Source organism: Gigantopelta aegis, unplaced genomic scaffold (assembly GCF_016097555.1).
Source record: "Gigantopelta aegis isolate Gae_Host unplaced genomic scaffold, Gae_host_genome ctg5043_pilon_pilon:::debris, whole genome shotgun sequence".
Classification (NCBI taxonomy): Eukaryota; Metazoa; Mollusca; class Gastropoda; order Neomphalida; family Peltospiridae; genus Gigantopelta; species Gigantopelta aegis.
Genome location: NW_024534179.1, coordinates 1 through 24,105, shown reverse-complemented (window position 1 = coordinate 24,105; position 24,105 = coordinate 1). Strand labels below are relative to the sequence as shown.

The 24,105-nt window shown below is 37.7% G+C and overlaps 1 protein-coding gene and 1 long non-coding RNA gene across 4 annotated transcripts; both read right to left on the bottom strand.

Moving 5' to 3' along the window:
- Window positions 1-456: 456 nt before the first annotated feature.
- On the bottom strand, window positions 457-3,733 carry LOC121366223. Of its 3 annotated transcripts, XR_005957140.1 has the most exons (4): window positions 3,713-3,733; window positions 3,332-3,510; window positions 2,178-2,350; window positions 457-667 (listed from the first exon to the last, which is right to left on the bottom strand). It is a non-coding gene; the product is annotated as an uncharacterized LOC121366223 (long non-coding RNA). The 3 variants fall into 3 exon arrangements; XR_005957141.1 differs by lacking the exon at window positions 3,713-3,733 and having other exon boundaries at window positions 2,161-2,350; window positions 3,332-3,657; XR_005957139.1 differs by lacking the exon at window positions 3,713-3,733 and having other exon boundaries at window positions 3,332-3,652.
- A 1,008-nt stretch (window positions 3,734-4,741) lies between these two features.
- Window positions 4,742-13,244, bottom strand: LOC121366222. The gene is made up of 7 exons (XM_041490750.1): window positions 12,972-13,244; window positions 11,863-12,009; window positions 10,035-10,239; window positions 7,384-8,704; window positions 6,693-6,920; window positions 5,474-5,572; window positions 4,742-5,086 (listed from the first exon to the last, which is right to left on the bottom strand). Exons 1-7 carry the CDS (start codon window positions 13,195-13,197, stop codon window positions 4,742-4,744), a joined length of 2,571 nt encoding a protein of 856 aa, XP_041346684.1. The 5' UTR covers window positions 13,198-13,244.
- Between the last annotated feature and the right edge of the window lie 10,861 nt (window positions 13,245-24,105).

The window sequence follows — 24,105 nt, the reverse complement described above, 5'->3', positions numbered from 1 at the left end:
TAATAAATGCTGTCAGAGTGAGATAACGATAAGGAATGAGGCTGGTGAGAGAGGAATTGCTGGATAAGACTGCAAAGACAATGGCCAATTTGAACTGAAGCAAGTTTGAATATTCTCCTAGAGAAAATCGCTTTACAATCTCCCTGCAGGGTGTATAACACCAAATAAAATCCCATAGACGACCATAGTAACATATGGGGGTATAACAGTTAGATGCAACGTATCAATCAACATACACACAACATATATAAATACTAGAACACCTCACCCTTGAAATAAATCACAGAAAATGGGGGGTCAAGCTGCTAGTTTCTGAGATAACAGGAAGCGTCCTTCACAACCGCTGTCCCGCACAAAAATTGACAAGCTTATTTTTATTACATCCCACCTATCTTTCAAGCATCACAGTATGTGGTACACTAACACTGGTTCAAATCAAATCATAGCAAGTTTTGGTCACATAAGACAACACTTTATTACAACAAGTCCTGTCACATATGTCACCAATGGCATTCGAGGAACCATGAAGTGCTGTATCAAAAGTTGGGTGCACCTCGAACTCTGACCTGGACGAGATGCTATTTGGTAGACTACTACCTATACTGCTACCACACACTTTCAGAAAGTGTCCAGTGGGCTACATTTGAGAAGGACAGCCTTACATGTCCTAAAATATACAAACAAATAATTGATCAGAATTGTTTTAAATGCAGGGTGACAGTTTGAAATGTATATAGGACAATATTTGTAAATAAAAATTAAACATGTGATATATAACACATCTTGCCTTTTATTTTATTTATAATGAGTACAATTTATCACACTCATCTCAATTTAGTTGTGTGTACTGTGTATCACTTACATGTTAGAACAAGCATACTGAATGCACTACATTACCTCCTAACACAGAACAGAGTCGAATTTACTCTCGTAACCCAGAAATGAGAAAAATCAGCAAAAATGGATCAAATTAACCTATATTAATCAAACATTTAATCCAGTGTCAAACATCACTTCTCTTGTGCTGACTCGTACAAGACCAAGTACTGCTGGAATGCACACTAAATTGAGAAACAATGTCTGTTTCAAACATGCCTGGCAGATTGTTGTCATCAGCAGGATAAGTTTGAAAACACTGAACCAGTAATGGCTGCCCCTGTCCACATTAATTATAATCACTAGTAATTAGGTCAGCTGCTCTAAGTTTATCAGTCGTACGCAGGTAACCAGAGTCATTTCACTAAGACTACTTGATTGAAAACAACTGCATCCATATTGTCTTAAAATTAAAGTAATTTAAAAATGCCGCCACTTACTACGAAAGGAAAATGTGGTTTCAAAAAGGGATATCTCCCAAACAACAAACACAGAACTTGTAGGAAACTAACAAAACCTAATGCTAAAAGTAGCAGGACAGTCAGACTGTGCAAATCAATGACTGAAAAGGTTATCAACTGTCATGCCCATGGAGTACAAGTGAGTGAAATGTCGACTGGTGAGCCGTATCGGCTTCTACGTTCCGTACCAGACCCACCAACTGAATTAAAAAAAAATTCAAAGAAAGTACCCGGCTCAAGGTAACTGATTTCATGCCTTAGAGTAGACACACTGCAAAATTTGACATACCTGATATAATAGTACTTATTTACATTCTATGGGTGAAAATTGCTAAAAAATGAACAAAATGATGGGGAAATTTATACCGAAATGTAACATTTTGCCCAAGAAATTATTTGTAAGGCCTGTCACATGCAGTTTGTTTCTTTGTGACAACTACACTTTCTCTGTAACCATAAACAAACACGCAACAAGTGTCACTCAAATATTTGTCACTGAAGTCAGATTACAGTAACATGCTACTAATCTAGCAAGTGGCCAAAGGGAGATAATCTAGTTTGACAATGCAATGTATATTAAAATACATTTAGCACTGCAGGAAAAAAAAAGCTATTTTTTTAATTTTTTATATTTAACAGACCTGAAGCAAACACCTACAGGGTTCTGCATATGGGGAGGTTGGAGGAGCTTATTAACACCAGTCAGGTCAAACATGCCGACTCGTCCCCTAATTGCTGCGGTGTGTTTCGCTTCGACTTTGATAGGGAAGAACGGAGGGGCATCTGTACACGGTTGAATGTTTTCTGTGAGAAATGCAGTTACCTCTCCAATACATTTACCTTGTATGACGAAGTGGAGAAAACTGAAGTAAGATCCAGGGGGCGGAGGGCAGCTCAGCCAAATGTGACAGTTCAGGTTGGGCTCACAAAAATGCCCATAGGTGCCGAAAACTTCCGTCTATTGTGTTTGTGCATGAATATCCCTGCACCATCAGCCAGTGGATGCCAAAGAACTGCAAACAAAGTTTGTAAAAACATAGTAACATCAAACACTGCAGACATGAAAGCCAGGAGAGAGACACTAAGGGACATAAACAAATTAAGGGGCTCCAAACCTAACACTGTCAACCTACAATGCGATGGCATGTACAACAATCCACTGTACTCAGGGGTTGGTAAAACACCTTATCAACCTGCGACCCAGGTCGTGTATACAGCAGTCGAACACAACACACACAAAAAGCAGGTGTTAGCAATTTCTACCAAAAACAAATTATGCTCTAAACATCACAACATTAGTACTTCTGAAACATGCCTGCAAGACCCAACATGCTCTCGTAACATCCCCATGTCAATGTCTATTGGAGATGAGAAAAAATGGGCTAAGGACTGTTTGGCACAATTAAAAAATGATTCTCTCGAAGTACAATACATGACAACGGACCCAGGTGCCAAGGGATGTAAAGGAGCTCTCGAGATGTACAACGAAAACAATAGCGAGATAAAACCCCAAATGTTACTAGACACCCGACATCTGTCCGAAAATCACAGAAAATTTGTAAAAAATGCTACATTTGTCGAAAACATGATGCCAGGACGGACAGTGTCTAATAGAAAGAAAATGCAAATAAGATTCTCCAATGACATTGCCATGAGGTGCCAAGCAGAGTTTGAACAAGCTTACAAACAACATGCTGGAAACACTAAAAAAATTATGCATGCATTAAGGTACATTAGCGATGCCATCGCAGCCTGTTATCAAGGTGTACACAACAAATGTAAGAGACACTCATTTGTTTGCAAAAAGAAAAACTGGCTCGCAAAGAGTAGCTTTCTAAATTCTGATTTCAAAATTCCCAAATCCATACAAAACAACAAAAACCTTAGGAAGTGCATTGATTATCGTCTCGGCCCAAAAATGTTGCACCTTACAAAATTTAACACAAACACACAAAAATGTGAAGCTGTGAACAAATGCATTCGAAAATCTTTACCCAGACACACCACCTTCAGCAGGAATTTCGCAGCTAGGGCCCACAGTGCAGTCCATACCATTAACAATGGGCCTGCAGAATCTTTACTCTTACTTTCAAAAGACATGGGCTGTACGTTTTCTGCCGGCAGTAAAGTTGTTGCAGATCTCTCTAAAGTTGAAACACTGCGAACTCAGCAACTGAATAGAAAGAAAAAAAACACGTACAAAATTAAACGATGTGAAAAGAGAAAGGCCCTCTATGAAATGTATGAAAGACACCAAAACGATGAACTGTATGAAAAAAATAGCCTTATGCGAAATCTAGTTCCGAAAACCGCACAAAATAGTACGAAAAAAAAATGTAATAATAAAAAATAAAATAAATAATGTACAATCTTACATGTACATACAATGGAAATAGTATAATTTAGTATTTCACAGAAGACAGTGTGGCCTGTACCCTTTGTGACACCCCCCCCTGGTCTTTACAATGTACCCTGTCACTGTTACTTGCATGACTCTCCAAGACCAAGTGCTCAGGATTAATGCACCGCCGATTATGGCACAGATGGGAAACTTCTAAAACACCGGCATATGCAGCCATGTCAGAAGGAAGTAGCTTGTTACGGATCATATAGGCAAGTCTGTGAGCTTTCTCTATTTTTGGTTTGTCCATTTTAGGCCAATTAACTTTCTGTCTGCCATAACCAACTTCATTCACAGATCCTAACCATACTGTACAGTCATATTTTCCGACATGAAAATCACTTTTCCTGTCCAAAAGATATTGCAAGTGTTGAAAAAAAGTTTCCATAATAACTGACACAAACAATGTTGCTTCAAGTGAAAAGCGAAACCAGAATAAATTATTATAATTATGTACCGCAACAAAATGTGAAATTCCTGTATAGGGTGTATAACACCAAATAAAATCCCATAGACGACCATAGTAACATATGGGGGTATAACAGTTACATGCAACGTATCAATCAACATACACACAACATATATAAATACTAGAACACCTCACCCTTGAAATAAATCACAGAAAATGGGGGGTCAAGCTGCTAGTTTCTGAGATAACAGGAAGCGTCCTTCACAACTGCTGTCCCGTACAAAAATTGACAAGCTTATTTTTATTACATCCCACCTATCTTTCAAGCATCACAGTATGTGGTAGTCTCAACAAGTAGGTTTGTTCTATCCGTTTGGTCATTCCATGGCAGCTTCTGATCATCCTTTAGTAAACCCCTGTGATATTTGGACAAATAAAGCAAATGTTCCCTGCATTTAATGTTTGCAGCAATGTCTAAATCTCCTTGCTTATAATGAATAAAAGCTCTCTCATTTCTCCTATGACAGGGATCAACCTTAACATCTGTGGAAGGAATCTCAATAGGGGTAACTGAAGCATGTCGGAAATTAATTCCTATTTTTGTTCCATCACAAGCAAGGTATTTAGGTTCATATTTGCAGATATCCAGACCACCCTGAAATCTACTTTGAAATTAGAAGCCCATGAGAAGCACCAAGCAATAAACGTTTGTGGAGACATAAATTTAGCAGATAAAGAATACAGGCGCTGATACTGATTAGTCATCAGTGTACAATAGGCTGAAAAAGTTATGTTAGTGTTTAACACTCTATCCACAAAATCCCAACCAATTTCATCCCCAGCAGCTGTGTTCCTACTGAGGAAGTGCAGGCAGTGACTTGATCCATCATATGGCATGAGGCAATCATGGTTTCTCTGCAAACATTCACGAAATTTTACCTGAAAAGAAATTTCAAATGATTGGACTATGTAACATACAGTGCACTCTGTTAGAATCATTTTTAATCTGAATGACTGCTTGCTCTCAAATTAAAACAACAAACAAACAAACAAAAAACTGTATTCAGAAGTTCTGTCTAAACTAGTGTCACATACATCTGGATATGATATGTTCATTATGGGCCTGCTATACTTGAACAAAATAAATTATAAACTGTACAGAGAGAAATACAACTCTTCTCTTAATTTTTCACTAACTTCCATACCTTACATTATTTTTATTAGAAAATATATTTTGTTGTAGCCTACATGGTACAAAAAGATTTAACACAAAGAGAAACACATCTAAACTAATTTGGTATCTATCATGATTGTTAATGTACATACCTCGAACCGACAAGGACCATTTGTTGTATAAACAATGGTCTGGTATTTGACATCAGACAGAATACCCACAGGCATTGTATATGCATTGTAATAACCAGCCTGAAACAAAATTATTCAAAATAAAATGTGTAATATAAAAATAACAAGGGCTCACCATGTAGGCAGCAATTTTAGTGTTTTAAAAGAAAATCTGGATACCAAAACTAATTACTGCTAACCGTATTCTGTATATTTAAAATTATCCTAATTTCAAACATCTTCCTGAAGAATGCTAAAATTTTGGAAAAACTGACTAAAAGAAAACCATAACCAAACTAAAACATACTGTAACTTTGGTGGATACATTTTAAAAAAGAACTGCTACGTTTATTAAACCACATTCAAACTGTGAAGGAGATTTAGTTTGTATTTCTTTAGTAGGTATGAAATAGCAATGTAGAATACATATAGTGCTATTTGATTTCTAATATAAGTGACAAATTTTGGTTGAATAAATTTGCAGCATTACAGTCCTGTAAAGAATATGTATACATAGCAACATACGTTCCTATTTCTTACGTGAAAACCATACATCTCAGAATATATCTGTGTACAGAATCTTATTCTACATACATGTACAGGGGTGCAGAAATGGAAAATATTTCACTAGCCATCTGGACCAGTAACAGTTAGAATCTACTAGCCCACCAGAATTTATACTCCTCCACCAACCTGTAGGACACTATGATGTTTACACTTCACTTCATACGATCATCCACAAAAGCCAGAACATTTTGACATTCATTTCTATTATATATTTAATACTGATAACAGTGCAAAAACTTACAAATAAAAAGAACCAAACTTAAAAGTAAAAATAGATCACCAATAAACAATGTCTTGATTATCGAAACTATATTGATCCGTAACAATTCGGTTATTACATACATATTAATTTGACTCCATATTTCGTAAGCAGTTGAAGACAGTTTGAAACTGTGGCATGGCTGATGCCGAGTTCAGGATTTGCCAAAACATAACTATATTACTTACACAATCAGTCAGAAAGAAAACAAAAACAAAAACAGATTGCACATCGGACTGGCAGATACATTTTTTAACTCATCCCTCAGAATTTTCACTCGCATTTGGCTAACGGGCGAGTACTTTCTGCACCCCTGATGTATTATCTTTCTACTTTTAGGAGTAATAACAGAGTCAACAAAGAAACTACACAAACCCCACAAAGACATGGTCCATAGATAGCAGGAGGATACAAGGAAAATGGCCCCGATCGGTCTCTCCACAGATTGCCCTCAAAATCTCTCTGCGCACCATTCAAGCCATCAAGCAAAGAAAGTCGATGTCTCATGGCTGCTTGTAGTACAGGATCACCTTCTTCCAGTGGTTGGTGGTTGCTCAGAGACTCAAACTGCCACAAACCAGATTCCTCATCAAAGAAATGTTTCTGTTGATTAAAGAGATACATGTATATTTAAAAAAAAAAAATGTTCCAGATTACCTACAAGAGTAAATTATATACACACATTTTATACCTGAGCATGAAAATATTAAGCACTCTACGTGGACACTTCATGGTCCAAAACAGCATGAACTCTTTTTATTACAAATATTATACGCACACTACTTCTTGTCAAAAAAACAACTACTACTGCACGCCACTGACTCCACATATGCCTAAAGGTGAGCACTAACATGCTTATTTTAAAAAAGATTTGTCTTTTGTTATGTGTTTTAAGGGTATAGAATGAATAAAACCATAAATTAATTATTCATCTATGTTATTATTCTTTTCTTTTTCGCATTGGTATTGGCTTCACTTTCAAATTCAAGATCATGTCCTTTAATCCTGTTGGTAATACATGTCGAATTTACAAATGATAATAACCTGTCAGTTGTTCTATACAAACCTTATGTTCAGCAGATGTCTGGTCACATGCCACTGGATTTGGTATCAGGTCCTCTATATATGGATCTGAAGCAGGCACTTCTGGTGCAATTTCCTCATTCTCCAAGTCATTGTCATCCTCTTCATCTTCAAACATGTTGACCTCTTCAGCCTCAGATGACAGCCAAAGATGAGAGTTTTCTCTGAGTATTTTGAGATGGCAACACAAGTTATCATCTTTATGAAGATATCGATCTTGTCGTCTGGCACTTCCGTATCCAGCATCACAAGCTCCAGATTGACAAACAAATTTCCCATCAGTATAGTGGACAAAGCTGCAAGATGTGTGATCATCAGAGATGACAGAGAATTTCCTATTGTTATCCAACAAAGATATGCAGACAGCATCTTTTAAGTTTTCACTTCTAACTGCTTCAAGTAACTTGGCCTGAAGTTTGGTTGGTTCATGAAATGAAAAGTTATCATCAAATAAAGTACTTGATACATCTTCAATATTCTCCAGAAAGAACCTGATATGGCAGCAGCGGATATCCAAGTGATAGGCATTCTCGACATCCTCATATGGAATATCAACTGCTGCAATTTGTAGCAGTGTTCCATATAAATCACATGTGCACTGATATTCAAATAAGTCGCCATGCTTACTCCTGGACATGTGAGCAAACTTTTGACTGGAAAATTGGCCATTAGTCATGCTGATGTCATTCATGACTAAGACATCTAAATCAGCCTGATGAATTCTCCAAGCCAAAACACCAACTTCTATCAATGCCGTTTCAAAAGTTTCATAGGCTGATATGTTGGATATCCGGTTTGTTGTGTTATACTTTGGGTCAATGACACTCAGGTTTCTCAAAATATCATCAGCTGTCAGTGATCTTCTGGCACTGGTTGTGTTGAGCCTCCTTCTCTTTGCTGGAGTGTGGCCAATATCTGAAGTACCAGAATCCTGGCATGCAGTTGATGATACCTCTACAGGTGTATCTGGAAAGTACAATTTCCTCATGACTGCAAGCATGGCTTCTGATTTCACTTCTCGGTAGTAATAGAGAATAAGATTTCTTGCAGATGCTGGCTTGTATTTTTGTACACCCAGTGAAAGCATGCGACTGTAACCCACATGAGTTTCAATCCAGTGATGAAAATTTGGTAGAGCTGAAAGGACTGTGCACTGCTTATCCCATGTTAAACTATCACTTGTTAGATCCAGCAGACTTTGAAGTGTTGGTTCTTTTACTGAGGTGCCTTCATTCCTGAACAGTTGCAAGCTTCCTTCCCATTCAGAAACTTTATCATCAAAAATTCCAGATGCAATCATAAACCTAAACAAAAAATTCAGTGAAATATTTCATTCTTGTTACAACATAATTTTAATTTTATTGCAACTTTCACAATGATATACTGGAAAACTGATTTAATATTCTGTGTTACAACAACCTGCTTACTTTCAAATAACAAATGATGTAATTTTTTAATCAAACCATATGAACTAATGAAAATGTGACATAACAGTTTAAGCTTTTATCTGACATGTTGAATAAAACATTATTATTTTTTATTCCACGGGTCAGTATTGTGTTAATTATGACAATAAAATGATTGAATGGATATGTAATCAATATATGTACAATAAAATAACCATTATTCAGTAAAATAAACAAATGACACACATTTATACATTCAGCTTGATAATGAATACAATAAAAATCTAAACTGAAAACCCATTTAACAGAGTAAAAATTTTGGTTTCGAAGGGTGTTCAATTTACTGATGTTTCAAGAAAAAGTCTTTATGTGATTAGAATAGAGGTGTAAAAGTTCTCTGAATCATCATGAAACTCTGAATATACCATTCGTCATCCTTAAAGTCACAATCCCTAGTTTTTATCCATTTAAGCGGACACTTAGTATAATTATGTAATACATCTGAATAATGATTTTGTAAGAAAGAATAAGAGTGAATCAAGCTTCTGTGACGCTGCTATGAGGAGATACCCTCTATAAATAAAACTACAGATAGTTTTCATAACTGTTACTTCTCAGAGGTACGTACCTTTTTAAAATTTTGAAAAATGGATTTTGTGTTATTGCAAACACCAGGATAAGTAGAAACACTTAAGATGTTTGCAAATGGATATTCTAAACAATAAAGTAAGTTAGTGTCTGAGTTCAGTTACCAAAAACGGCTTTAGTAGTGAAAAACAGGTTGCATTGTTTAAAAACTAGGGAATGTGACTTTAAATTACATAAACACACACACAAACAGAGACAGAGACAGAGACAGAGACAGAGAGAGAGAGAGAGAGAGAGAGAGAGAGAGAGAGAGAGAGAGAGAGAGAGAGAGAGAGAGAGAGAGAGAGAGAGGGGGGTCAATGAAGAATATTATGAATCAGCTGGTACTGCATGTCAAAAGTTGAAAGACAATTATGTCAATATGTTCTTCATATGGGATGAATTTGTTGATCTCATGCATTGTAAGCAGATGCTCTTACAATGAGCTACATTTCGCTCTAGACACTACTGCTAACCAAATGTTGCTGTTGAATACATTTATAACCATTATGTTATGTTAATAAATGTGAGATAAATGAGGACAAATTGTCTCATGATGAACTTTTGGTCTGAACTAAATTCAAAAGTATACAAGATATACCTTCCAGAGCTTGGTAGTTTGCATTTGTGGGAATCCTTCCTAATGACGTGGAGTACAGTTCCAATAAGCTGGCTGTTCGTCTCTGTCATAGTGGATTCTTGCTGTTGGACCAAGGCCATTAAGTTCATATGAGACTTCAAAACACCAGTCTTGTTTTCCACCATAATGCTGTGAAATCTCTGGCCAAATTCTTTCTGAGGTTTAACTGTAAACCAATACCAAAACGCTTGAAAATAAATAATTTACTAACATTAATAAAAAGCTTTATTGAAGGCCTAGCTGATGGTTCAAAATACACCAAAAAAAATTCTTTGTCGTAAAATTACTTTTATGAAATCTAATAACACTGTAGTCTGCTTGCTAATCTTGTAGCTTGTTTGGCAAGCAACCATCATATTTGACACAAATGTGTGGTCTGAGAGTATCTGAACTCACTTATTTTCATAGATTTTTGAGCACAGTCCAATCCAACATATTAAAGAAATAAACAAAAAAGCTTCATCAACTCTCCATCCATTCCCCAGCATCATAAACAGAGTCACTGCATTATGTACCACGCAACTTTCATATCCATATTATGTTCTCCATGAAGAAATAATAAATTATTATTAATATATTGATCAAATCTTTATGATAACTAAGTACTTTATTTCTAAAGAAGATTATGACAATTCAGATCAGATTTAATCACACACAAAAAAAGTAAACCAACATTCTACTTTATAATAAATAGCAGATGAAAAAGAAAAGTTGTTATTTCAGCAATAAGGAAGAAATATTAATTAGTATAGTACACACCACTACCACATACGATCAAGACAATAAAAGAAAGGTAAGAAAAGCTACTAAATGGAAAGAATACATGTATATACAATGTGCAGTCATGTATTTTTTTTAAATGCACAGAGACACATAATTTTAAAACATTTAAAAATATATATATATATATATATATATATATATATATATATATATATATATATAGAGTAGATTCTTTTTTTCAGTGAAGCATGACACCCAGAAAAGACTATCTTTTTGAAATGAAGAATACGCACACACCACAAGCCAAAGTATAATACTGCTTACCTTTTCAATGAAGCTGGCAAAAAAGGTACATGAACAATTAATTTATTGCATTTTAGTAGCACTTGGATATTTACTGTAAATTAAAATTCCATCATTGGTACAGTAATTACTGCTGGTAATTGTAAATATTTTGGAATTATTTGTTCAATTAATTACAATACTAATTGGTGGAATATTTACAATAGCTTTCATTTCAAACTGTAATTGTTTAAAAATCAGCACTAAAAACCTGAAATAGAATAAAACACTCAATAATGTTGTTACACTACTCAAAGAAGCTAAAGAAAGTTCTACTCAACACTGACCATACACAATCAAATGTCATTATCTCAATGCCGAAGACGCCAAAAGAAACCACTCAAGATAAAGAGAGGTTGAAATAACAAAGTTTATTTGTTATTTCTGTGGTATCAATTACACAGTAACGAGAACTAGTTTTTGCAGTCTACAAGTCAAGTCAAATTAAAGAAGTTTAATGTCCATATTCAGAACAAGTTCGCACCCTACCAAACTATTGGCATTAAATACTGGTTAAAGTATACTACTCAAATGATAATTTCTTCATTATTTTCTGAAAATACATTACATAAACTGGAACCTAATGTGACACTAATAAAATGGGAACACATAAAAAACATAAATGAATTGAAGTGACATTTAATAGAGGTGGCCTCTCAAACAGGTTTGACTACACTTATTATGCATAACTAAATATATACATGTAAATACATTTAATAGTTACCAATGTTTTGTGCTTTTCTTTTTTCCTCAAGTCTTTCCTTGATCTTCTTTTGGTGTTGTTCAATGTCAGTGGCATTGAAGACTTGAAGATGGAAAATGTTATGTGTGTGGTAACTGCCACCAACCGACTTCCGTATTATATTAAGGCCTGTTAAATCAATACAAATAATCATTACCAAGTGAAACATCCCCACGAATATAGCAAATTGAAAACTTGTAGTGTTAATTAAGGCAATGCCTGTTTGGACCTATGTTTTGGGTCCTTAATGTGCATCCATTTTTGCTTTGACTGAGTCCATACAAAACTCAATAGAAACCCATTTACTTTTCACATCTGAAAACAATTTCAACACTAGACACCTGGGTGTGCCTCTTTGTAAAATCTACACCAAAGGATTAAATTGAATGCCACACATATCTCATTTCTTTATTTTAAATAAAAGAAAAAAAAAAATAATAAAGAAAAAATATTATTGCGAATGTTTGCAATTAAAAAAGCATCGGACTAGCAAACCACATTACTTTGTGATGTGATACCGCTTATTTCACTTTATAGTAAATCTAAACCAAAGCTCGAAATTGACTGGAGGCAGGAAGCAAATGCTGCTCAAAATGCACAGTATGCTTTCTGATACTGTAATCAGTCTGACAAGCTGTTTTTGCCTTCCATCTTAATTTTGAGAGTATTCTAGAAATATCCACAATTCTTCCATTTTCAGGATTAATAATATAAATGTTTTATCTACATGTATGTAAGTTAGTCTTAAGTGACGGCTGAAAAAGGTTACACTATAATTTTAATAAGGACTTTAATTTTGACACTGATTTCTACAACTGCTGCTTCTCAGGTTATAGCATTCGCCTCCAGATTAAAATTTGAGAAGCAAAGGTTGCTTCTCATTCCATAAAATGAATTTCGACCATTGTAAACATTTCGTGTAATATCATAATTTCAAATACAAAATCTGCCAATGATTTTCTACTTTTATCAATGAGTGCTAATAAATTATAATTTATTATTCGTTATGAGTTTTTTTTTTTCCATGGCTATTCAAAGTAACTGGCTTTTTACATAATGATTTTAGTATAAAATCCAGTTTAAAGGCAAACCTTTGGATCTGAAAAATCCAGACAACCTTCCAGATTCAAAGTAACGGACATACAAATGTCCATGAATCTGGAAGAGACTGAAAAAAAAAATCCCATCTGTTAAAGCTGGACTTGACATGCCCAATAAAGAAGACTCCAGAGTCATAAGAAATGACAAAAGACCCATCTCCGTTATTGCTGCTGCTAGTGTTCCCTCAGCCCTGATGACTGCAGCACAGTTTTTCATCAGATCAATGAAAGCAGACTTCCAGTCTGAAAATACAGCAAGAATTTATAAAAATATAATTTACATAACTGTGGTTTACACAACTGCTGCATGTATCAACTTACACTTTGAAAAATCACATTTATAAATTATGTTCACATATGCTTTAAACAGGTGCAAACAATTTTCAGTCGGGCTGGTCTAAACAATATTTTATTATAAATATTATTTTATTAATTATCAGTATGTGGGAGTCCATTTGTATAGACTCCCTATATAAATTTAACCTTAAGCCCTGGAGGAATAAGGATTCGCAAAGGGGGGAGCATCGCGCCCAATCTTATCTCGCGATCCACCATCCGGGTAGCCCACCTCGGCTAGTTCGGATTTCCATGGGGCGGGGGTTCTGGGGGGGGGGGGGGCCTCCTACCAGGCATCCCTACCGGCCAAACCGCCAACGCCCACCGCACCCAAAAAAGCACCCTACCACGGCGTCCCCCCCCCCCCACCCCATCCCCAGGTTATCCATATAGCACAATTGGGCATTATTTAGATGGGTGTTGATAAGGGGGGTAAGGGAAGGAGTGATGGTGATGATGGGAAATGATGATATGAAAGCCCGCCAGTCGTCGTCCGGTGTGGTAGTGGAAGTGAAACGCATCTCCGGCCATTATCATCACGAGGATTGAAGAGGTGCCCACCGAATTCCTCGAGCATTCGTGAGCTCTACACCCGAAGGTGCGCCACCTAAACGGATGACAAAAGTCATTGCTATATAAGCCTCGATGTTGCCCAAGTGACCACTTAATCGCAAGGCTGTAATATTGACCGCCTACACTGGCAGGTGTAAGGGAGCACCAGCAGCCCGATTGAATCGGTAGTATTGACCAATCACACTTCGCCTTTTATAACGTTATTTGGGAGCATACAAATTCTAAAAATATCGGGCAAGTCTATTTTAGTGGCCTCAGTACAGCGAACCATACCAATACGTACGGGATGGGTTATCAGTCTTCAAATTTACATTACAAATTATTTATTTATTTAAAAAAAGCTAAAAACTAAATCAGTCTTCAGTTTTACATTACAAATTATTTATTTTTTAAAAATAAAACATATTTTAAGGCATTCGTAATTCACAAGAAACATGTCGTATACCCCCAGGATAATTCGGAATGTTTTCAAATTATTTTTAAATCACTGGCATGATTCTGCAAGTAAGGTTTTGATTGGTGGACATGAGCTCCAACTGGCTGCTGTTAGATCCACATGTAATAGTGGAGCTAATTTTAATTAGATTGCTTGGCCCCCTGGGCTTATTTCCGGTCAAATACGGGTATACGTATAATACATATTCACCTTGAATTATTTGCACTCTCCACTACTATGTTTGAATACTGAATACATTAAGTATCTCTCAAAACAACTTTGAATTGATATACAAAAATAATACATGAGTGGCCGTTAGATACCATTTATCTCACAACGAGTTGTTTTAAAATGTATCTAACGAGCGAAACCAGGTTTTAAGCAAATGTTTACATCTGTTTCGACTAATGTTTATTTACAGCTGTTGCACCTGTAGCTAACTTATGCGTCACTGACCCATGATTGTCAGGTTAACTACACGTCACAGTGTAATCGATTTCCATCGTGTAGGTTTTCATTGGATGTATGGCAGTGGTGACACCTAGGAGGAGCCAGTCGTATGTCTTGAAATTGTTAACACACGTACATGTGTAAACAACCACATGTTATCAAAAATAACACATGGTGTTCTCACCGACGGGTGTGTAATAAAATAAATTAAGTACTATTCAATTAATATAATCTACATTCATTATTATACATATAATCTACACTCCACATTCATTATTACACACATAAGCTACACTCCATATTCATTGCTCTTCATTATTATAACATACACTCCACATTCATTATTATACATATAATCTACACTCCACATTCATTGCAATTCATTATTATAATGTACACTCCACATTCATTATTTTTCATATAATCTACACTCCACATTCATTGCTATTCATTATTATAATATGCACTCCACATTCATTATTATACATATAATCTACACTCCACATTCATTGCTATTCATTATTATAATATGCACTCCACATTCATTATTATACACATGAGCCACTCCGAGCTATGCCTTCGATGAGGAAAGACGTGTCGCTCTGCTCTCTCGAGTTGCCCCCCCCCCCCCCCCCCCTGGGGGGGGACTTATTGCAAGCTACGGCTCTTTGTTAGAGTACCGCGTCGCTTACATTGGCTCACGGGCAACCGTGACTTTGGTGTATGGCGACGCGGTAACGAACACGACGAAGAGGAAGGGAAGAGGCAGGAGGAAGAGGAAACCTGCACCAGGGACGGCTCAGGGGGGAACCTAAACTGGCGGCTCAACCGCCAGCGGCGGTCCTGTCTGCGTCGCCGCCCCCACCCCCGGGACCCGATCAACCAGTGCCAGCCGACGCAGATACCTCTGAACAGACTGAGCCAGCGGACCAGTCGACGCCGCTGTTGGACACAGCGATCTGCGAAACTCCACGGCGTGCGTCTCCCGTTCCAACCCCTTCGAGGCGGTCGGCGTCGAGTCCCCCACCCCCGGGGGGCTCCGCCAAGACCCCTATGGATGGCGCTGCTGCGAGGCGGAAGGCCGTCACCCCACCGAGTAGTGACCAGCCAGCCAAGGCCCGGCCTTCCGCGACCGCCCGGGGCAGGGACGCCGCCTGGAGCCTAGCCATCTCCAAGATCAAGGGCCAGTACGCTCGATACTTGTTCGGGGACACCTCGGACACCAGCTCACTGCCGGGAGGCATTCTTGAGGGCAGCTTTAAGAAGTTTCCTGACGGAGTTGAGTGTGCCATCCACGCCATGGAACTACGAGACGGGAAGTTTGGACTTGTGGTGACGTCGCGCCGAGATGATCTCTACAGACAGGGAATACTCTTCGAAGACATGGACAACTACACCATCCACAGAGTACTGAAGATCATCGCCGGTGCCCATTACGTCGAGCTAGCTAAGACCTTGCTAAGACCACCGTTGGAGGAAACTGGTGCCACAGTTCAACGCCAAGCACTTCATCCTTTTTTTTTTTTTTTTTTTTTTTTTTTTTTTTTTTTTTAAACAGTCCGACGCACTTTATTTTGGCAGCCCGTCTAAATTGCCCAAATCACCTTAAAATCCTTTCGGTCGAGCAGTCTAATTTTGTTCTTTGGACTTAAATTTTTGTCCAGACATGAGTTGTATGAATGAGCTCATTTTGGCTTTAGGTCTTTGACCTAACTACTAAATTCGTATTCCAAATTCCGCCCACCTTAAACTCACACACCCCCTCCCCCCCCGGACCGGACCATTTAGATCGGACTTTAAACTTTTAGACCTCCGTTCAAAATTATATGTCGAAATTATTCTCTTTTTTTTAATATTATTAAATAGTCCGATCCTCTCTTCTTTCTCTTCTTTATTTTTGGACTGTCCATCTAAAACGCTCCAAATTATATAAATATTCGGCCGAGCAGTCAATTCTTTTTATTTTTGGCTTGTAACTTTTTATTTATTTTTATTTTTGGCTTGTAACTTTTTATTTATTTTTATTTTTTTAATTCTATTAACTTTTTTACTAATAGCTATTTTCAAAATTCTGCCCATTTTCAACTCTATCCTCCCCTCATCCCGAGTCAGGCCACCGATCTTATCGGAGGTCGGACTCTGGATGGGCGTGTTCGAAACCCTAGTGGTATATGGACACGTTAAATTGTTATCTATCTATCTATCTATCTATCTATCTACACATAAGCTACACTCCACATTCATTGCTCTTCATTATTATATTATGCTCTCCACATTCATTATTATACATATAATCTAAAAACCAAGTGTATTATCATACGGATACTCGCTGCATTCATTAATATATACTCTGTCAAAAAAGAAACGCATAGGCGAAATATTCATGGAATTATCTCTTTAATACAAAGTGGCATAATTTTGTTATTTATGATCGTATCACAGTTAAATTTGACATGAGTATGTGCCAATGATCTTGCTATAGACTGACGGCAGTGGAGGCGTTTTTGTCACCAAACAGTGTCGCACGAGGGCGCTGAAATCAGTACCTTGTGTGGCCACCAGCAGAAGCAATCACTGCGCGACATCTTCTTGGCATAGACTGAATGAGTCTCTGAATCCGGATACGTAGAATCCTAGCCCATTTTTCCTGTAGTGACAGTTGCGGAAGCGTCTGAGGCTCCGGGTCACGCTGACGTACACGTCTGTCCAGTTCGTCCCATAGATGTTCAATGGGGTTGAGATCTGGCGATCTTGATGGCCATGGCAGCACATTAATGTTCTCATTCTGTAAGAAATCCATTGTTACACGTGCCGTATGCGGCCTGGCATTGTCCTGCTGAAAGAGTTCTCTCTGTCTATCCAAAATGGGAAGCGTGACGGCGAAGAATTTCATCCCGGTAGCGTACAGCTGTCAGATTGCCTTGTACGAACACAAGTCTTGGCATCTTGTAGCTTGTCTACGTCGAAATGGAAATGAGGCATCATTGCGAGCATTGCAGCCTTAAATACACATCACTACCCCAATCTTTTCCCCGAGTTTCACGTACATTCGCCAAAATCTGACCATTTCACGACGATTTCCTGCAGTTGTCGCACAACGTGCCACAATGTGCGTTAAATTTGTTTTAGGGTGCATTTGGGCATGCTGTCCCATTCCAGGAACATTAACAAACATGGTCATTCAGCAACATTGTACAAGAAAAACTATATTTTGTAAAATCGAACACTTTTCTTCTTTCCCTATCACCTATGCGTTTCTTTTTTGACAGAGTATACATGTATTTTGCGTTACACAATTACATGTATCATTATATAAGCAGGGCCGGATTTAGACCTTTGGGGGCCGGGGCACTTTAGGTTCGGGGGCCCCTCAACATAGAAATTAAATTAAATTACAAATAAAAAAATGAACTGATTTTATAATTACTGCATTTTTTATAAAGGAAGTTCTTAGTCTGGGGGGCCCTTCTGGCAGGAGGGCTCGGGGCAATTGCCCCTTTTGCCCCTTATAAATCCGGCACTGTATATAATCTACACTCCACATTCATTGCTATGAATATAAAACAAAATGCGTTGTCTACATTATACGTATACTAATGAATGGGTAGTGCAGGTGGTGTGTATAGTAATGCACAAGTAGTGTAGGTCATATGTATAATAATGAATGGAGAGTGAATATTATACGTATACTAATGAATGGGTAGTGCAGGTGGTGTGTATAGTAATGCACAAGTAGTGTAGGTCATATGTATAATAATGAATGGAGAGTGTATATTATACGTATACTAATGAATGGGTAGTGCAGGTGGTGTGTATAGTAATGCACAAGTAGTGTAGGTCATATGTATAATAATGAATGGAGAGTGTATATTATACGTATACTAATGAATGGGTAGTGCAGGTGGTGTGTATAGTAATGCACAAGTAGCGTAGGTCAGTGTGTATATTATACGTATACTAATGAATGGGTAGTGCAGGTGGTAGTGTAGGTATATGTATAAAAATGCACATACTAATGTGGGTAGTGCAGGGTGGTGTGTATAGTAATGCACAAGTAGCGTAGGTCATATGTATAATAATGAATGGAGAGTGTATATTATACGTATACGTATACTAATGAATGGGTAGTGCAGGTGGTGTGTATAGTAATGCACAAGTAGTGTAGGTCATATGTATAATAATGAATGGAGAGTGTATATTATACGTATACTAATGAATGGGTAGTGCAGGTGGTGTGTGTATAGTAATGCACAAGTAGTGTAGGTCATATGTATAATAATGAATGGAGAGTGTATATTATACGTATACTAATGAATGGGTAGTGCAGGTGGTGTGTATAGTAATGCACAAGTAGTGTAGGTCATATGTATAATAATGAATGGAGAGTGTATATTATACGTATACTAATGAATGGGTAGTGCAGTGGTGTGTATAGTAATCCACAAGTAGTGTAGGTCATATGTATAATAATGAATGGAGAGTGTATATTATACGTATACTAATGAATGGGTAGTGCAGGTGGTGTGTATAGTAATACAAGTAGTGTAGGTCATATGTATAATAATGAATGGAGAGTGTATATTATACGTATACTAATGAATGGGAAGTGCAGATGTATATAATACTAGTAGTGTACAATGAACGGGAATGTGGAGATTATATATACGTATACTGAATGTGGAGTATAGTTTTATATGTATAGAATGGAATGTAGATATGTATAGATGGATGGTGTAGATTATGTATAATAATAATAAATGGGGAGTGCAGATTTTATGTATAGGAATGAACAGGGATTGTATGTATCTCACCACTATTGATTATACATTGGTGACAGTACAAATATAAAGCCAAGTACTGACTAAATTATTAACAGTAGGTGCTATATACTACCTGACATGAAGAGAACAGCCTCTGTGACAGGATTTAAGCAAATAAAATTGATACTTCGCCACCTGCAATTTCAATTATCCACTCTCCTAAGCACATGGGCTAATGGAGGGGAGGCTACTCTCGTTAAATATATGTACCACAGGCATAGCAAACAATGGTCTTGCCTATAGCTAAGCAGATATGCATCTGTCAGTTTGATATGCCAAAATCAAGAGGCAATGTTACCCTTCCAATATTCCATAATCATACTGTCAACGTCGCTCACTGGCTGAAATAGCGGTGTGATCCCTTAAGGTTAAATAAGTCAATATGGAGGATTTCTTCAATGATGTTTGACACAGGGTGACACACTTTGATACCTAATTGTGAGGTAACTATGACAGTTACAGGACTCAAAATGTACATGCTAATTGTCCCGATAGGTGGAAATCTGAAACTTATCAGTTTGGGTGATGAATATTTATTTCTTTCAATTAAATTAAATTTTATTATATTAATATTTTCAAAATTTGTAATTTCACAAATTATCACACATGATTCAGCCTGCATTGTACCCGTATCAGGTCATAGGTCATTCTTTTCAATCAGAATGTATCCCTACACCCTGTGACAGCCTCACTTTGAGTATTAAGGCTAATTGAATAAGTCAAAATGGAGGCTTTTTTTTTCCAAAATACCAGAGGGTAATTTTTTCAAAATGTGATCCTGGGCCAAATGGTGAATGTATAATATGGAATGGGCCTCCCAGACCAAATGGATATGGTGCTATTAAGTTCAAATCACCAATCACAGGCCAGTATCGTACAGTAAATGCTCACAGATTAACTTTCATGGTCTTTAATAAGGAGATGGACATAGATGGCAGTGACATCAGTCACCTGTGCCATAACCGTCTTTGTATGTTTAAAGATCACTTATCTGCTGAGCCACATGCAATTAACAGCTCGCGCATACAATGTGTGAACAGGGATGTCTGTCAGGGACACGGACAATACCCCCCCCCCCCCCCCCCCATGCCTCTTGCATCTCAGAATGCATAACATATAAGAATGTAAAACAATAACAAAGGTTAATTTAAAGAAATATTTTATGTCATAAAATCACATATAAATATCACATATAAATATCACATGATACATTTATTCAAAAGCATACATTTATTCACATTACTATTTTTTATTGTTTAAAGTCAATCTTCAATGTCTAGGGTTCATGTCCACAGCAGAAATGCTGTCATGCAAACTGATAGTTCCTATATTATATGTATCGCTTGAAAGTTTGTGACAAAAATTACTTTGAATAACTGTGGTCACAGGAGTTGTCTGCTCTTTGACTGTCAATATCTAATAATCCTTTCTTGTAGTCAGCTTGTTGATCTCTGTGCAAATGTTTATATTGTATGTGATCTCTAATTTTACCAGTTCCTTTCCTAGTTGACTCTCTATCAAAAGTTTTGCACCTCGAAATTTGACTGTGAAGTTAATTGGTCTAGTACCTCTCCGTACCACATATGATCTTTGTATCAAATGAAGAACTTACAGACCAGTTCCTCTCCGGAACACCAACATTTAAAAACACAATTCAATTCTAGATCAATACAGATTGCAGTTCCTCTTGACAATTAACATGTGAATGTTCAGCACACTAACTGTACAATCAATACAGCCCAGTTCCTTTTAGTAACTATCAGGTACGTCATCTAGGATCAATCACTGTGAAGTCAATACTGGGCCAGTTCTCTCTCCAGTAACACAAACTGGTTCATAACAAACTGTGAAGTCAATACTATCCAGTTCCTCTCCGTATGGTGCATGTTCAATCACACACTGCTAATCAATACTGACCAGTTCCTCTCCGTAACACACAGCTGGTTTCCAACACACACTGTCTGTGTCAATACTAACCAGTTGTCCCACACCATAAACCATTCATAAACACTGTGAAGTCAATACGACCAGTTCCTCTCCAAACACAAGCTTTCACTTCACACCTGTGAAGTCAATGTGTTATTTTTGGTTACACATAGTTCCTTTCACACAATTAACAATTTCAAGACATATGACTGTGAAGTCCTACATGACCAGGTCACTTGATGTCATATGACCAATAAAAAAAAGCATGGTGTAAAGTCGATACACACCAGTTCCTCTCCGTAACACAATCTGGTTCACAACACACACTGTGAAATCAATACAGACCAGTTCCTCTCCGTAACACAATCTAGTTCAAAAACACACTGTGAAGTCAATACAGACCAGTTCCTCTCCGTAACACAAGCTTTCATAACACACACTGTGAATCAATACTGACCAGTTCCTTCCGTAACACAAGTACACACACACTGCGAAGTCAATTGACCAGTTCCTCTCCGTAACACAAGTGGTTCAAACACACTGTGAAGTCATACATACAGTTCCTCTCCATAACACAAGCTGGTTCATAACACACTGTGAAGTCAATACAGACCAGTTCCTCTCCACAACACAAAATGGTTCACAACACACACTGTGCAGTTAATACAGTAACACACTGTGAAGTCATACAGACCAGTTCCTCTCCGTAACACAAACTGGTTCACAACACACACTGTGAAGTCCATGCAGACCAGTTCCTCTCCGTAACACAAGCTGGTTCACAACACACACAAGTCAATACAGACCAGTTCCTCTCCGTAACACAATCTAGTTCAGTCCACACTGTGAAGTCAATACAGACCAGTTCCTCTCCGTAACACAAGCTAGTTCATAACACACACTGTGAAATCAATACTGACCAGTTCCTCTCCGTAACACAAGTTGGTTTACAACACACACTGCGAAGTCAATACTGACCAGTTCCTCTCCGTAACACAAGCTGGTTCATAACACACTGTGAAGTCAATACTGACCAGTTCCTCTCCATAACACAAGCTGGTTCATAACACACTGTGAAGTCAATACAGACCAGTTCCTCTCCACAACACAAAGTGGTTCACAACACACACTGTGAAGTCAATACAGTCCAGTTCCTTGATCCTCTTAACACAAACTGGTTCACAACACACACTGTAAAGTCCATGCAGACCAGTTCCTCTCCTAACACAAGCTGGTTCACAACACACACTGGTTCACAACACACACTGTGAAGTCAATACAGACCAGTTCCTCTCCGTAACACAAGCTAGTTCACAACACACACTGTGAAGTCAATACAGACCAGTTCCTCTCCATAACACAAGCTGGTTCACAACACACACTGTGAAGTCAATACAGACCAGTTCCTCTCCGTAACACAAGCTAGTTCACAACACACACTGTGAAGTCAATACAGACCAGTTCCTCTCCGTAACACAAGCTGGTTTACAACACACACTGCGAAGTCAATACTGACCAGTTCCTCTCTGTAACACAAGCTGGTTCATAACACACTGTGAAGTCAATACTGACCAGTTCCTCTCCACAACACAAAGTGGTTCACAACACACACTGTGAAGTCAATACAGTCCAGTTCCTTCCTCTTAACACAAACTGGTTCATACACACTGTGAAGTCCATGCAGACATAACAAAAGTTGGTTCACAACACACACACTGTGAAGTCAATACAGTGGTTCCTCTCCTAAACACAAGCTGGTTCACAACACACACTGTGTGAGTCAATACAGACCAGTTCCTCTCCGTAACACAAGCTGGTTCACAACACACACTGTGAAGTCAATACAGACCAGTTCCTCTCCGTAACACAAGCTGGTTCACAACACACACTGTGAAGTCAATACAGACCAGTTCCTCTCCGTAACACAAGCTAGTTCACAACACACACTGTGAAGTCAATACAGACCAGTTCCTCTCCGTAACACAAGCTGGTTCATAACACACACTGTGAAGTCAATACTGACCAGTTCCTCTCCATAACACAAGCTGGTTCATAACACACTGTGAAGTCAATACAGACCAGTTCCTCTCCACAACACAAACTGGTTCACAACACACACTGTGAAGTCAATACAGACCAGTTCCTCTCCATCCTAACACAAACTGGTTCACAACACACACTGTGAAGTCAATACAGACCAGTTCCTCTCCGTAACACAAGCTGGTTCACAACACACACTGTGAAGTCAATACAGACCAGTTCCTCTCCGTAACACAAGCTGGTTCACAACACACACTGTGAAGTCAATACAGACCAGTTCCTCTCCGTAACACAAGCTGGGTTCTTTATATACTCAATATAATTAAAAACATTCACTATAAAACAATACTCCAAAATGCCTTATAGCCGGACTGAGAAAACACATGGAACCAGCATTTATTTGTACATCATAAATAAACATAAATCTACATATGATCTATAAACATTCCACTCCTAATAAACCCAATCTATTTTCAGATAACAATTCCATTTCCAGGTTAAAAAAAACAGAGATAAAACTCGGTGAGCAAAAGACTGGAAAATA

Excerpts from the sequence above, each read along its gene's own strand:
- LOC121366222 (XM_041490750.1), bottom strand. The coding sequence starts at position 13,197 with ATGAAAAACTGTGCTGCAGTCATCAGGGCTGAGGGAACACTAGCAGCA. Across the intron at positions 8,705-10,034 it reads AAACTACCAAGCTCTGGAAG|GTTTATGATTGCATCTGGAA; the intron begins GTATATCTTGTA and ends TTTTTTGTTTAG. Across the intron at positions 6,921-7,383 it reads AGACATCTGCTGAACATAAG|AAACATTTCTTTGATGAGGA; the intron begins GTTTGTATAGAA and ends TTTAATCAACAG.